The 16,967-nt window shown below is 39.0% G+C and overlaps 1 protein-coding gene across 1 annotated transcript in view; it reads right to left on the bottom strand.

Moving 5' to 3' along the window:
- ctnnbl1 (catenin, beta like 1) overlaps positions 1–16,967 on the bottom strand; it is a 76,694-nt gene that overhangs the window by 35,715 nt on the left and 24,012 nt on the right. The window contains exon 12 of the mRNA XM_068331969.1: positions 3,277–3,374. Coding sequence (XP_068188070.1) covers positions 3,277–3,374 — 98 coding nt within the window. The remainder of the gene's footprint in view (positions 1–3,276; positions 3,375–16,967) is intronic.

Genomic DNA, 16,967 nt, shown 5'->3' on the forward strand with positions numbered 1-16,967 from the left:
GATGGAAATCTATTGACAGGTGCCAGTAGTGTGATGGGAAGATGGAAAGAGTACTTTGAAGAGTTGATGAACGTGGAAAATGAGAGAGAACAAAGACAAGAAGAGGTGACTGTTGTGGACCAGGATGTAGCAAAGATTAGGCAGGATGAAGTGAGGAGGGCACTGAAGAGGATGAAGAGTGGAAAGGCAGTCGGTCCTGATGATATACCTGTAGAGGTTTGGAAGTGTCTAAGAGAGGTGGCAGTAGAGTTTCTGACTGGGTGGTTCAACAGGATCTTAGATAGTGAGAAGATGCCTGAGGAATGGAGGAGAAATGTGCTGGTGCCCATTTTTAAGAACAAGGGAGATGTGCAGAGTTGTGGAAACTACAGAGGAATAAAGCTGATGAGCCATACAATGAAGTTATGGGAAAGAGTATTGGAAGCTAAACTAAGGGCAGAAGTGAGCATTTGTGAGCAGCAGTAAGGTTTCATGCCAAAAAAGTGTACTACAGATGCAGTATTTGCTTTGAGGATGTTGATATAGAAGTACAGAGAAGTCCAAACGGAGCTGCATTGTGTTTTTGTAGATCTGGAGAAAGCTTATGACAGGGTGCCCAGAGAGGAACTGTGGTATTGTATGAGGAAGTCCGGAGTGGCAGAGAAGTATATTAGAGCGGTGCAGGACATGTATGAGGACTGTAAGACAGTGGTGAGGTGTGCTGTATGTGTGACAAAGGAGTTCAAGGTGGAGATGGGACTGCATCAGGGATCACCTTTGAGCCCCTTCTTGTTCTCTATGGTGATGGACAGGCTGACAGACGAGTCTAGACCGGAATCTCCATGCACTATGATGTTTGCAGATGACATTGTGATCTGCAGCGAGAGCAGGGAACAGGTGGAGGAGAAGCTAGAGAGGTGGAGGTTTGCCCTGGAATGTAGAGGAATGAAGGTTAGCCGCAGTAAAACAGAGTACATGTGTGTGAATGAGAGGGACCCAAGTGGAAGAGTGACGTTACAGGGAGAACAGATCAAGAAGGTGGAGGATTTTAAGTAGTTATAGGCTCAACAGTCCAAAGCAATGGAGAGTGTGGAAAAGAGGTGAAGAAGCATATACAGGCAGGATGGAATGGTTGGAGAAAAGTGTCAGGTGTGATTTGTGATAGAAGAGTTTCAGCTAAAATGAAAAGAAAGGTGTACAAAACTGTGGTGAGACCAGCAATGTTGTTTGGTCTAGAGACAGTGTCACTGAGGAAAAGACAGGAGACAGAGCTGGAGGTAGCAGAGATGAAGATGCTGAGGTTCTCTCTGGGAGTGAGCAGGAAGGATAGGATCAGGAATGGGTACATCAGAGGGACAGCACATGTTAGAGGTTTTGGAGATAAAGTCAGAGAGGCCAGACTGAGATGGTTTGGACATGTCCAGAGGAGAGATAGTGAATATATAGGTAAAAGGATGCTGAGTTTTGAACTGCCAGGCAGGAGGCCTGGGTGAAGACCAAAGATGAGGTTTATGGATGTAATGAGGGAGGACATGAAGGTAGTTGGTGTGAGAGAAGAGAATGCAAAGGACAGGGCTAGATGGAGGCAATTGATTTGCTGTGGCGACCCCTGAAGAGAAAAGCCGAAAGGAAAAGAAGAAGAAAGAAGAGGTATGAAGTCTGATATTAATGTTTTATCATGGAATTTCCCGCTAGTGTATGACGTAATAAAACATGAATATAATGTTTTATATTACCACTAAGTCTTGGACTGGGGGTTCTGTGGTTCAAGACCCGGAAGTGTGAACTGACAGTGGGGGGCGTCAGTTCACCTCCCAAGCACTGCTAAAGCGCCCTTGAGCAAGGCGCTGTCCTCTTTATAAGTTGCTCATTGGAGGCTCACCATGAAGAACCTGTTATAGGTTATTATTTCAGTATGTGAATAACTTGATTATTAATGTTCTATATTTTGTTATTTAATGCACTTCCAAGTACAAAACACATTAGATGTTCTAATGTCATGTTGCAGTAGATGTGCTGCTATGTCGAAGTAATGTAAAATAGTAAATGACCTAATTTTATTAATTATAAACATTTGTGTTTGTAAACATAATCATGGTCACAACCAAGAAGTGCAGTCACTATCGTAACAGTGCTGTCACTACTGTAACAGGGAGTATATTGTAAATAAAATAACAACAGTCATTAAATTAAATGATAACTATTAGTTAAATGTGCATTCAATGTCATAACTAATTAACTCTGAGATCTTTAAGATCACTGTAATTCATTTTACAAAAAAAAATTGCATTTAAATTTGGATGACTCTTGGAAAATAAACTTTGAAATGTGTTTAAAAATTGAAGTGATTCAATAGTAAAACCCTTCTTAATAAATTCCTAAAAATATTCTTTAGAAGGTGTATGGACACACAATTCTAACAAATTAGTATAATTTAATCAAAATTTTCCCCACTGTGGGACAATAAAGGGTTAATAGTTTTTATTGTAGTGTGTTGCTGTGTTACGGTAGTGACACATTTCAGGTGCGGGAAGACATTTCAAGAACAGACAAGGTATTAATATAAGAAATTTTGATGTGCCTTTTCTAGCTTTCTACCGTAGAAACATGGCACAATGTACAGACAAGTTTTTTTGGGGAAAAAAAAACAAAGAGTGTCTCCAACTCTGAAAGAATTCGGTAGAATGGCCAATATACAAAACCTGTAATTATAAGATATTCCAAATCCTTTTTTTTTATCAATGATTAGCTTTGAAAGCACTTCAACTCTTTATAGTCTTTTACACATGTTTAGGTTAGCAAATATTACCATCCAAAGTAAGTAATAATTTTAAGACAATCTGTGTTATAGAAACATAACTGGCAATGAAGTGATGACTGATTCATCTAAAATGTTAAAAACTGCTTCTGTCCATTCAGCGTAGACAGTATTATTACCTCACCAGTCAATATTACCTTGTCAAAGGTAATATTTCTGATAGAACATCAATCATTTTGAGAAATGAGTTACATTAATGAAGCATTAAAATAGTCAATTTATTGTAACTGTGCTACCCTAAAAATATTACATGTTACTAAAATAGAATAAATTTCCTAACTTCGCAAATCTTGATGAAAAATATGAGATTCCATCTTAATTTTGTCCTAAAATACCAGTGGTTTATACAAGCTGAGCAGCAGAGCATTGTGGCAGCATAACCAAACAGTCACATTTTATTTACACATTTTATTTTCAATTTTCTCATTGTGCATTGAAAGACAACAAAGGAAGAAGAGAAACAGAAGATAAACACCAACCTTCTCACAGTCGTTCTCTGTGAACTTGTTGAGTAGCCTGCTTCTCTGTTGGGACTTGAGATTTCTGAGCATGGAGGCAATGATGGAGCAGACATGTTCTGGGGATGCAAAGTGACATGTAAAGGTAAGATTCCTCACTTATGTTGCAAATATACCAAAGACGTTAATTGTATATTAATTCATTACAGTGATTGAGATACACCCCTCACAAAAAGTTAGGGATTAAATTTGGCTGAAATTTATATTTGGCTGAAATTTATGCAAAATGTAAAAAGTTCATGCTACAATAATATTATATCATGAAAGCAGGGAATTTAAGTAAAAGCAAGCAATGGTGATTTCCTCATATCAAACAGAGAGCCACTCCTCAACAACAAATGAGCAGAGTTCAGCATTTTGTATCTGAATTTCCTACGTGATCACATTCCATTAAAGAACTAATTGTTTTATCTCAGAAGAATTATGTTCCACCAAACATATCAATCGACAACAACAACTTCAAAGAATAAATGATGAACACTTGATAAATTCTTATTAGACTCTCCAAGCTCAGCCAAGCTATTCTTACAGGAAGCACCAAGAACAAGAGATGCAGCAAAGCATAATAAAATTTAGAAATCAGTTTTCATTTAAGGGCATATGCTGCATGTGCTACAACTGTGGTTAAATTACATTTCTAATGGTAATGGAAATTTTCTATTTTTTAAACAGAGGGGCATAAAACCTGTTAATTGACTTATTCTGAAAGGAAAAAAAATACATACATTGAGGGTCTTTGTTAGTTTCAGTGGCGGTAAATATTATTCAAAGACAATCATGTTGAATCAATAGGTGACAATCACAGGATAATATTTCTCTGTACACACTGGAGAGACACTGAAATCTCTGGATATAAAGGGTGCCCTCACGCATTTGCGCATCACATCAACGCTCGTGACTTCTGGTAGGCAGTCACATGATACCGTACGAGCATTCTATTGGCGGACGGCATTTGGAAGTGCACTCGGTTCCGTGAGTCTCGGACTTAAGTGAGACACAAAAGTGCTTTAAACAGTCGATAAGAGTGTGGGAAAAGGTAATACATATATAAGGTGGTTTAAAATCAGTATGAGGTCATAAAAAATAAATTACCGTAAATTTAATAAGATAAATAGTTCGTCACTCTACTGCGGAAATCGTTAATTGCGCGTGGCTCCTGGAACGCATGAATCGCAAAGAACGAGGGCGCACTGTACTACGAAGGGGGGGGGTGTAATTGGACTTTATCACCAAGAGGTCAATATTCTCTCTCAACAGGGCTTTGCAGTTGCTAAGCAACAAGAGCACAAGAATCAATCCGCTTTCTGCTTTTTGAAAAGGGATCTTGTTTACTGTCAGCTGCCTTTCTGCAATCCCTGATGACCTGCAGTGTCCTTATGAGACTTGGAGGCTGACAAAAATAAAGGCCTTAACAGCTGTTGATGTCAAATCTTTCAGAATTGTACAAATAAGCTTGACAGCAACAAAACACAAAAACTGGACTGTATTCTTTTCAAAGAAACACCTCCTAAAAATATAAATGAACACTGAAAACTTCTTTGTGTAAAAATCTTGAAACTAGTCTGTTGCTCTTCGTACTCTTGACCTTTCACAATCTTCCAGTACCCTCTCCCCTGAATCCTCTTTCCTCACATCAACAACCTGCATGTCCTTCCTTACTGGTCTTCCTTTTCTCCCTTTGCCTGGCAGCTCCATCCCCTGAATCCTTTCCCATACATGGTTATCACAGTCCCAAGACAAATGTACGTGAGTTTGTTCAACAGATAAAGATTGATTGATATTCTCTACATACTGTACATGTCCAAACATTCTGAACCTTGTCTCAATCATTTTCTCACCAAACTGTCCAACATGAGCTGTTGACCTAATGCATTGTTCATTGTCCTGCTCATTCTGGGAACTTGGAGAAGAAATATCCACATCCTCAGCTCTGACACCTCCACTTCAGCTTCCTGTTCTGTAAACCAATTCAATATAGCTGGTCTCACTACCATCATGTAGACCTTGCCCTTCTGTCACAGTTTACTGTTCTCCACCCAGTCCACCCTGCCTATATTCTCTTCTTATACCTCTCTTTCACACTACATCTACGATCCTACATACTGACTGTTTCACTGCCCTCCTTCCCATTCACACACATCCTGTTTCACCACTGATTGCTTTCATTTCGCTCCTCTCAAATGGAATCCTCCACTTCTCCGGGTTCTCCCTAACCTGCATCATACTTTCTCTAGAAATGACTCTGACATCTACAGACATCATAGTCCACGGAGACTTGTTTCCTGACTTCATTTGTCGATCATTTCAAAGAAGAAATTAAGAATTTAAGAACATTTAAATATTGTCCCATAAAATTAGTTACAGGTGAAGAGCATACGGTGAAGTGTAATTTAAACAGAAAAAGGTGGGGGGTTTTTTACTCATAAAGGTCATGTTAATCCTAGAAGTTCACCTGTTCATACCTTGGGTTCTTTGACCCAAACAAATCAATCAATCAATCAATCAAGCATGTGCAAAACAATCACAAAGTAGCTGCTGGCACTGAAATGCTCATGTTATAGTCTCACTCATGCACTGCTTAAAAATTAGCAATGTATAATTAAATACATAAATATAATAAAATAAGAGAGGGCTACAAATGTCTTAAGGTAATATACACAAATGTAGACGCTAAAATTAAAAAAAAAAAATAGCTGTATTGCAAGTGCAGCGCATTCTACATTATGCTGTCATGTAGTCTCAAAGCTTGTGAGATAAAGCTGTCTCTGAGGCTGCGGTTGTGGGCCCGGATGCTGAAGTACCGTCAGCCAGAGAGCAGTAGGCAGAACAGCTTGTGGCTGGGATCATGGAGGCTTCAACGATTCAAGTTTTTCCACCCGAATCTAACCTGATGTACAGCTCCTCTCAAGGTGAATCTACAGAAGATGCAGACTATCCTGAGCCTCCACAGTCAGCAGAGTAAGAAGAGGCATTGTTCGTTCTATGGCTCATTTTGAACAGGAGTCTATGTGGTGGCTACAAATCAAGTCCTCAATGATGTAGACCCCGAGGAACCTGAAGCTCTGTCCACCATAGTTCTGTTGATAAATGAGGAGGGAGGCACTTTGTTCTCCATATGGCTTTGTTTATGTATGGAATGGCATTATTGTCCTGGTCTCACCTCTGCAGGCCATCTTATTACTGCTGGTGATCAGGCCGGGGATGGTCATGTAATCAGCAAACATAACAGTGGTACTGGATGTGTATGTGGCTTCAGTCATTTTTGAACAATGATAACAGGCAAGGCCTGAGCATGCAGGCCTGGGGGGCATCGGTGCTGAAAGTAAGGGGGGAGGATGTGGTATCGACTACCCCCACACAACCTGGGGTCTGCCCTTCTTGACAAGTTTCAGCAGCACATTAGTACAGAATGTCGAATTGTGGTCATGAACAGCATCCTACATATGTGTACCTTGGTTACAGGTGAGAGAAATGATGTGGAAGGTGAGGGAAATGATAATGTCATCTTTGGTTGACCCATTGGGCATGTAGGCAAAACGGAAGTGGATCCAGTGGGTATGGGAACGAGGAGGTGATGAATGATTTGATAAGCTGCTCAAAGCATTTCATGATGGTGAAGGTAAGTTATGTTGGGCAATAGTTACTCAGATAGAGGGGTTGAGTTTCATGGCAAGTGTGGTCACTTCAAAGCATGTGGAGACTCTAGAATGAAACAGATGTTTTCACACACACTTTGAGGGTGCAGCAAGTAATGTCATCACACATGCAGTGGTGCAGGAAGCAAACAATGTTTTGATCGTTGTTTATTCAAAAGGACCTTAACAACACAGAACAGTGGTGGGTGGGTCAAAAAAAAGTCTCATTGTACCTTTTTGAACAATGAAAAGACAAAGATCATTTGATTGACTCCAAAACAACAAGTGATTTTTTTAGCAAATCATAAAACCAAGACTTCAAGAGACAGCTGGGCATTTTAATTGAAGTCTTTATTAAATTTGCTGCAGAACAATTAAGGATTATCCATCCATCCATTTCTCTGAACACGAGATTACTGTTAACATCTCAGCTTCAGTCGCTTTTCCGCCTTGTGTATCACGGGTGTTGATGGGGCCTATTCCATCTTGTTGTGAGGTGACAGTGCTACCCACTGCACCACCCCACCGTCCCCTTACAACTAAGGGTTAATTAATTAATTTGTTCTGTGTCTAAGAGTGTCTGAATAAGATCATCATTCCAAGGTTCCCTTATTTTAATGTAGACAAGGCTTACTTCCTGTACACAATGACATGGAGGCTAACTGTCATTTCCGAAAGGACACTACTTTATCAACTTGATCTAAGCGGTAATTGATGTCACCACCTCCGCACCCTGGAGGGGAAGCTATTGATCGCTGGCTGTGGAATGTCGCTCCAAAGAGTTTGAAAGGAAACATCTCCTGCTGTGTTGAAATTTGTCAAGGGTGAAGGTGAGATTACATTGTAGGAACAAGATGGAGGGGGCAAATCCTCAAAAAGTGGAAAGCAATACTTCATTCATTTGCTTTACGCTGGAATAGTAATTATAACTATATCTACACTACTTCTTTTAAGTCTGAGTACCAATAAAAATTAAGTGTTTGTTTAGTATGTTTATGATCATGAATGTCAGCCACAGTAAGACAGAGTACATGTGTGTAAATGAGAGGGACCCAAGGGAGAACAGATCAAGAAGGTGGAGGATTTTAAGTACTTAGGGTTAACAGTCCAGAGCAATGGAGAATGTGGAAGAGGTGAAGAATGCATGTACACGCAAGATGGAACGGGTGGAGAAAAGTGTCAGGTGTGATATGTGATAGAAGAGTTTCAGCTAAAATGAAGGGAAAGGTGTACAAAACTGTGGTGAGACCAGTGTTGCTGTTTGGTCTAGAGACAGTGTCACTGAGGAAAAGACAGAAGACAGAGCTGGAGATAGCGGATCTGAAGACGTTGAGGTTCTCTCTGGGAGGGACCAGGATGGATAGGATCAGGAATGAATACATCAGAGGGACAGCACAAGTTAGAGGTTTTGGAGATAAAGTCAGAGAGGCCATGCTGAGATGGTTTGGATATGTCCAGAGGAGAGATAGTGAATGTATTGGTAGAAGAATGCTGAGTTTTGAACTGGCTACCACAGGTTCTGAGTCATAACCTATGAAAATGCAGTACTAAAACAATTTTACATAGAAAATGTGCACAAGTAAGACCAATTTGTGCACTGATGATGATAAATAGATGCTGCTGCTTCTTGTGTACGTAATATTTGTTAGGTTGGTTGAATCGAGAAACTCACAATCCACACGGGTATTGTTGCACAACAGCTTAAAGGGTGGACAATCAGCCTCTTGAAGTCAATGAATATGAACTTTGGACAATTATTGGACAACAAAAATTGGTAACAATAGATCTGATTTACCCAAAAAAGGAAATACAGTGGCATTTATTCCAATTTTTTTTTTTGTAACTCGTAGTAAATTTGCTTAATTTTCAAAGCACTCGAACATTAAACTAAAAGAGCAACTTTAAAGTCATAACTCTGGTTAATAAAGCTAAAAGGTTATCAAATGCCTAAATCACCAATTTAAAGAGTTAATTGTAACCTGGATTTACCACATGTTGTTGTCACTTAATGTTTCCAGTAAGTGGAGATCAGTTGGAGACATTGATGGCACAGACTTCTTTCCCACTCTCCACAATGTCGAGATAATCTACTCAAACACATGTCAGTTTTGGTGCTGTTACTACATCCTGAGGTGCCACAGAGGTGGAACACACTGACACTCCATCATGCCTATATTTCACAATGTTCAGAAAAATATAGTGGGGAAAAGGCTGAGGAGAAAAAGCTCTTCGAATGGGGCTTTGGAGAAGAACACCCCAAAACCTTAACGGCACCCATTTTGAGCTATTCAGAGGTGGTCCTAGTCTTATGCCTGGGATAATTGACCCGCTGCATGACCCACTTATGTTTGAGTTTCAATTCACAGACAGATGACCTGACATTCTCCCTCAAGACTTTCTAGAAGATAGCAGAATTCAAGTTTCCCTCAATTACGACGTGTCATCCTGGCCCCAACCAGAGGGTGACGGTTTCAAGTCCAGAGTGGGGCACAAGTTTGGAGTGTGAACTGGTGGCTGGAGAGGTGTCAGTTCACTTCCTAAGCATTGCTGAGGTCCCTTGAGCACTTGATTTCAACACAATAATGATTCAAACAATTACAACCTCTGATGGGACTGTGGTATTTGTAGAAGCATCTGCAGGCGTTTATCTTTTAAATGATGAACAAATCTCAGCACTCACTGCACAGACCTGCGGCATCACAAACACTGTGTGAACAGAGCGAATGTAATTTCACTCGAACATCAAATGCCTGGATGTTGTAAAATGAAACTGCTCCACCAAACAAGCATAATGGCCAAAAATGAACAACTGTTGTTATAGTTGGCACTTCCAAAATGGCGATGCATAAAATCAACCTATCATCTGGAACTACTTCATAGCAGTAAATAACTCCTCAGCCAACTTTTCATAGAGAGTTATTTGTAGTCAGATAACAATATGCATGTAAAATGCTTGTATTCAGTCATCCTTCACTAAGCAGTCAGTGTTTGTCTCATCTCTGCCCCATGGGGACATACACCATTACATGCAAATAACCCTGAGTGGCTTGCATTAGGTTATTGATTGACAGCTGAAGGAGGTGCAGCGCACCTCTGAATGTTGGAGGATAACATGTTGGTGCTACTTCAACAGCAGACAGATTGGGTCTGAACTAACTGTGCCCTGGGGTGAGCAATCAGCCTCCCAGCACCGCGTAATAGTGTGACGGGGTGTTATAGACACTACATGCACTGTCTGAGGGACCAGGAATGAATTATAGCTCTGAGTTTTTGGGGGATGCAAGGAGGAGGAAATTCAGGATAAATTATTAAGAGAACATGACGTGCATGTTATTGTCTGTAATTTGTTTTTCAGCCAAGTTGACTTCAGGTTTGACACCCTACAAATGAGCCAGGAGCACATGGCAAGGAGAGCCCATGTAGCTGAAGACTGAATAACAGATGGAATGGTGATAAGAAAACCTGCAACCTCCAAGTTTATTTACTCTGCGGCAAACCGGAACCAAGTGTTGAAATTTGACAACCACGCACAAAACAAAATACTTGCATTTTGTAAATCAGTGAACAGCGCTGTTTACTAATAATCACATAATACATTCTGGCTTTCATTTTAATGTCCCATGAAACCTACTCTCCATTAAAATTTGTTCACTTAATTTAATAAGTTCCACTTAAAAAACCTTTAATACTTTCACAACTGCTGACACAAAAAGGTCTGAGTTACTTAGGCACAAATGTGTTTCAATTTTATTATGCTATTTTTATAAGAAATATGAGGTAGTTGGTGTGACAGAAGAGGATGTTGAAGACAGGGTTAGATGGAGGCAACTGATTCTCTGTGGCGATCCCTGAAGGGAAAAGCCGAAAGGAGAAGATGATTCTAATGATGTGTTAACAGAACAAAGTAAACAAGAACTACAGTATAGTCCACATGTTAGGCGCAGACATTGTGGTATTGGTAGAGAAAATTAAGGAGCACATCTACATCTAACTGAGCAGAAGTGACACAAATATATGTTTAAATGGTTATTGTACTGAAACTGAGCAGCTAATGAGCTATCAATCCTGCAAACTGTTTGCTATGCAATTTTATTCAGTCACTTGTTCAACAAGCTCGAGTGAAGAACAAGATGTCCATGCATCGAAGCAAGATAGGACTTAAAATTAATGTGGCTTACTCAAACTCTATGGCCTCCTTGTTGTTTAGTAAGGTGGTTTTTGATCACTATTTATCTAGTCTGGTAATTTATGCATTTTGGTTTCTGACTTTCTTCCTCCAAGGACAACAAATGAAAAGTGATTAAAGTCACCCTGTGAAAACAGGGTGACTTCATGCACTGAAGTACATCCTCTCCTCTGTGCAGTCTTGAACTGAAGACGATCATAAAATATATGGCAGAATATTTCATTACAGTGTGGGTATATAGAGATAACACACAATCAATCCACACCAAAGCAAAGGCCAAACGTGAAGAAGTTAATTAGAAGCGTCTTTACACAGGGATCTAACTGTAAATCTCTCCCACTGAAATACACTAATAATAGGATTATACAGCATGAGTCTGACAACAAGGATTATAATCAAACTTGTATCATGTAAAATGTTACTGATCCCAATCTGTGCTGAAGGCACTCTGTGCAGGGAGATGGGATGATCACACGAGAGCTGCATCTCTGCCTTTGATGGAATATGTGATTTATTTAATGTGTTTCTGCATTACACTACCTTATCTCATAGAATTCTGCTATGCAGTCATGCTTTCTGAATCCATTTGTTAATATCACAGAGTCTGATACTAATGATAAAGTAATAGGCTGATAAAATACCATGTTTTATCTTTCTAATGGAACTGCCTGTTATAAGCATCATGGCCACATCTTTGAACCTTTGATGCATACTTCTAACAAATCCACAGAGCAACAAAATAATTTGATTCAAGACAGACTTCTTCCTAGGATCAAACCATATCCATATTCATATCCATTACCTAAATTATTGCATTCAATGGCAAATACAGGTCATGATAAGGACATTCATTACACTTGAAGATTTCGGAGTTGCATTAGAAATATCAGGTGCTTCTGTTCCCTCCTTGTTCAGTATCTCTCCACCAATCATAAACACACATTCTCATGAGCACCCAAAGAAGCACTTTTTACAGAGTTGGATCCAGAGACAAAACTACGACTATTGTACCCCAGCATGTAAATTAGTTGTTTACTTCTGGTGCCTCTTGGGTTTGCGCGCATCATTAGCCACCTAAATATAACAGCCGGCTGCCACCAATTTCTATCATACAATCTCATTTTGCTTGTAATGACAGAGTGCGTAAAACAATAAACTGAGACCCTAAAAACAAGGTTAACAGCAGGGTTGTGGCAAGAATATTCATGAGCAGAAATGTGTAGTTTTTTGTTTGGGTATTTTTTCATTCACTTATAATGTCTCTGTTAATTATCCCATCCTTTACGCTCAAGTAGCCTGACAATCCCTGGTCATTTGTGCTGTGTCAATTTTAGAAAGGATTTCATGGGGATCAATCTTTGCTCAGAGGTTTATGAAGGACTGTGTCACGGTGTGAATTTAAAAGAGAGCACACTAAGAGCAGAAGGACAAACAGGTCCGTACCTACTAATTACTTTTGTTTGAGGCGGCTGATAGTTAATTAATCGACATTGTTATTGTGTTACTCTGGAGAACCACTTGATTCACAGCACTTTTAATTAGTAGTCTTACTGAGGAGGAGGGTCCACTCAATACACGTTATATTATGACAGACATCTCATTAAGCCTTTAGCTGGTTTGACGAATCAATTGAGACATGCCAGTAAATCCTAAACAGGCTGAAATCTCATCACAAAGAATAACAATTAGAACTAATGATGAAAAAGTCTTTCCAATGCTGAACATGCCCATATTTAACTGTTAAAACTTCTACATTTAATTGTTTAACAGAAACTATATGAAAAATTATGTATTTGTCAGGCTGTCGTCCAACACATTCAGAACATGATAGTGGACATTGTGTTCAGCAGCTGAACACAATGTCCACTGTCATGTTCTCTGAGATGGTTGAATTAACAGATGGAATTGCCCTCGCTAACGTTAGATTGTACTATTGTGTGATTATGTCAATGTGCATATGTTATTATGAGCGTCACTGCTGGTTCACGTAAAGGCAGGCCACGATACTGATGAATTACTGTATTTTTTCCTGGAGATGAGGAACAGTGTTGTGTGTTTTGTTCAGTATACATTACATCTGTTAAACTATTTGTACTATAGAAAGATGTAAACAACATGCTGCATGTTTGAATTACTGTTTAATGACGATGTAGCGTGATTTGTCTCACATTAATGCTGTTCATTATTCCTGTGTGTGTCCATTGTGAATGCAAGAGGTGGTGCTTTTCGGTCGGTAACATTGGACTGATAAATTGGTCTATAATAACACTTATAGAAGTGAAACGTCACGCAATATCAACTCACCATAATGATTCCTCAAGTGGAACAATCCAAATCCAAAGCACCGCAATATTTAATTCACAACATTGTAAAAAAGCATTTGCTTGAAAAATTAGTTATAAGATGAACAATAATTAATATGAACATTGGTCTGTTGCTGATTTCTATCATCCATTTTTTGAACTCACCTTCAGATTCCTTCAGTAACTTCTCTGACATGACTTCAACAATGGCTAAAACATTATCATAGACTTTTATCGATCTGTCAAAGTATGTTACTGTTAGACAGTAGAACTCTTTTGATCAGGAAAAAATACATTTTTAGTCTAATATGTCTGTGGAGAAAATAATTTTCCTGCTTTTTGGCATTGAAACATTATATAGAGGGTATGGTCTAATAAAATTAATATGACTGCCAAATGTTGACTAACCACTAACGTTTTTGTTATCTCAAAACGTACACCTTATTGTTACATTTGTGTTGTTGCTTGGACACTGGATTAAATCTGATAAATATTAATTTCAAGAAGTCTAAAGATCTTCATTGGAGTGTGTTGAAAAGTCCCCATCAGGGTTCCCTTTGGACTCCCACTAAAGTAGGAGCAAACAACGACAAATGGAGGTGCAGGGCAGCAACACATCTTTATTTCCCTTTTACAATGATATAGTGGTACACCAAGTCTATACTCTTTGGTCTTTTTGTTTGCATGGTTTCATTTACCCTACAGCTGTAGCTCCCCCTCAGTGCAGCATGTTGCCAAAGCAATACTTTACAAACATACTATAATATAATTTTCAAAACGACACACAGGTGCTGTGCGCAAACAAAGAAATACCTCCTCCACTGACCACTGTGTGGATTTCTGCACTGCCAGGACAAATTATTACTACAATCCACGATGAAAAATGTATCTTTAAAGCAAAACACATGAAGAGCATGCTGTTGCAAAACTACTCAAAAATGGTGGGTCTGCTTCATTTTTACATTTGTGTAGTCTCCAAAAGGTGATGCATGGTAGTGATGATTCCTCTGTGACCATAGGTGATACTTCCTCCTTGATCACATATTAGTATTATTTGGAGACTCAATAGACACAATATCAACTAGAACCAAGGCAGTCAGAGACTGCAACACCCCGATTTCAAAATCTTGCCCTGACCTACTTTCATAGGTCAGGATAAATCAAAGCATAGTTAGATCAAAGCACTACCTTTGATCTAGGGTCTTACACTGGCCTTCTCCCTCGTCTTTCTATCTTGTCTGGTTCCTGAGTGTACAAAAGTTGAAATCTGACCTTGACCTAGTTTTCTCAAGGTTAAGGTCATCATCTCATTTTCATCCCCTTTGCCGCCTGAGTAATGTGCTTTTTCTTTCATCTGTCTATCTGCAACGGTTGAGTAGATACAGTGGTACGTCTACTTACGAATGTTTCTACATACAAAACTTTCTACTTACGAAATTTCTCAGCAGGAAAATATTGCCTCTAGAACGAAAGAAATTTAGACTTACAAAAGGTAAAAATACAGTATAAGCTTATACTCGCAGCTCCCACAGGTTCCTGAACACAACATTCTCATAGCTGCTCTGCAATTGGCTATTACCTAGCATCTTCCTGGCATCCCATTGGCTAAGAGGGACCTCTGTGTGGAGTTAGATTGGCGTTTATGCATGGTCGTCTTAATTCGGCCCTCAACCCATGAGGTGTTATGATAGTTTTGCGCAAATATATTAATTTTTGAGTATTCGCTATGGACCCCGAGAAAGTGACGGAGAAAAGAGGAAAAAAAAAATGAAGAAAAAACTTCTTTTGTCTATACAAACAAAGCAAGAGATAATAGAAAAGCATGAAAAAGGGATGCGTTTGGTTGATCTCACCAAAGAATATGGCCATAATGCATCTACAATCGCCACGTTATTAAAACAAAAGAAAGTTTAAGGACTTTAAGGTATCGCGTTGGTGGTTGGAGAAGTTCAAAAGGAGGACTGGAATTCACTCTGTTGTTCGGAATGGTGAGGCAAGAGCGCATGAACCAAAGAGGGCAAAAAACAATGAGGACAGCAGTTAAAAGGTAATGACCATAATTTTTATTCTTTACTCTATTCTTTATTTTTTACATTATGCACAACTCTCATTTATTGTGTAATAATCTAATTGTAACATGTATTTGTTACATGTTTTGATACATTTTTAAGCTTTAAAAAACATTTATGTCTGAATTTTTCTGGGGCTTGGAATGGATTAGGCCATTTGCATGGAAAACGCGTTTGTACTCACAAAATTTTCTACTTACGTGATTTCTTCCGGAAACAAATTAATTTCATAGAGTAGAGGAACCCCTGTATTTGGTGGACTAACGGACTGACAGACGGACGAACACACAAACACTGATAATTACAATACATCCCCTTCGCGGGTTGTAAAAATAGCAACAGGTACATAGTTTGCCAATGTAAATGCAAAACAAAAAACAATATAAGGGATGTATGGTACACCTTTGAGACACAAGTCTTGAACACAATTTCACAAACCTCCGGAGTGGATTTCCACATCTATTTTGAAAGCAAGTCTTTTAAGCATGTATCTGTCTTTCCAAGCACTACAACATGCAGGGCTACAATGGGTTATCTTCCCAACTGTCCTCCCTGTTACTTCAGAAGGTTGAAGGTTAATATATCCAGTCTGTTGGTGAGACAGAACACAAAGGAAAGCTTTTTTTTTCTTCTCTGCTGGGTTGGGAAGGCCTGGTGGTTGAATCAGACTTAATTAATACAGACAGGGAGTGAAGTAGGCTTCCACATTTTGGGCAGAGGTAATCAAACAGAGCAGAGAGATGGAAGGTTTCTACCTGTTTTGGTTTTAGTTTTTTCTCTATTGAATTCCATCTTCCTGTTTCAAATGGATATCCTATCTTTTTCTCTCTCTGGCTTTTGCTTGCACTTCCTATCTTCCACTCATAGACAAGGTAGGTTCTAGAGCGCAGTCAGGAAAATCAATCAAGATTGGATTGATAGAGTAAACTGACAGGCTGAAGAGGCAGAAAACCGTAATACATGAGCAGATTAGGATTGAGTGCCTTTGCAGGAAGTGGGCATGACAACATGAAGAAAATACAGAGCAGGACCAAATAAACTACTCTGCCGTGGTTAGTGCAATCACTTAAATTAGTACAGTCACAGAGATATACATTTTTAATTTTGATAAATAAGACCATTTATGATATGTGAAGGGTGTCAGAGGAATAGCCATCACACTATCAATTATCATCTACACTACAAAGCCAAGGTTATCACACTCACAACATGAAAATTTTCATGTACAGCTCAAATGAAACTTTAAAATGAAATCAATACTTTTCTTTGATGATCAGTAAGGAGCAAACTATTTAAATACAGTTCAAATAGCAAAAACAAATTATTCTACTTAAAACAGCTCATTTATAATTAAATATTATTCCAACTATATATCTGAATAAGCTTACTTGAAAGTTTCATGCTGTCACCGACTCCACCCACTACCTGTCATCAAGCACCCAACCAATCACGGCACATC

Source organism: Antennarius striatus, chromosome 2 (genome assembly GCF_040054535.1).
Source record: "Antennarius striatus isolate MH-2024 chromosome 2, ASM4005453v1, whole genome shotgun sequence".
Classification (NCBI taxonomy): domain Eukaryota; kingdom Metazoa; phylum Chordata; class Actinopteri; order Lophiiformes; family Antennariidae; genus Antennarius; species Antennarius striatus.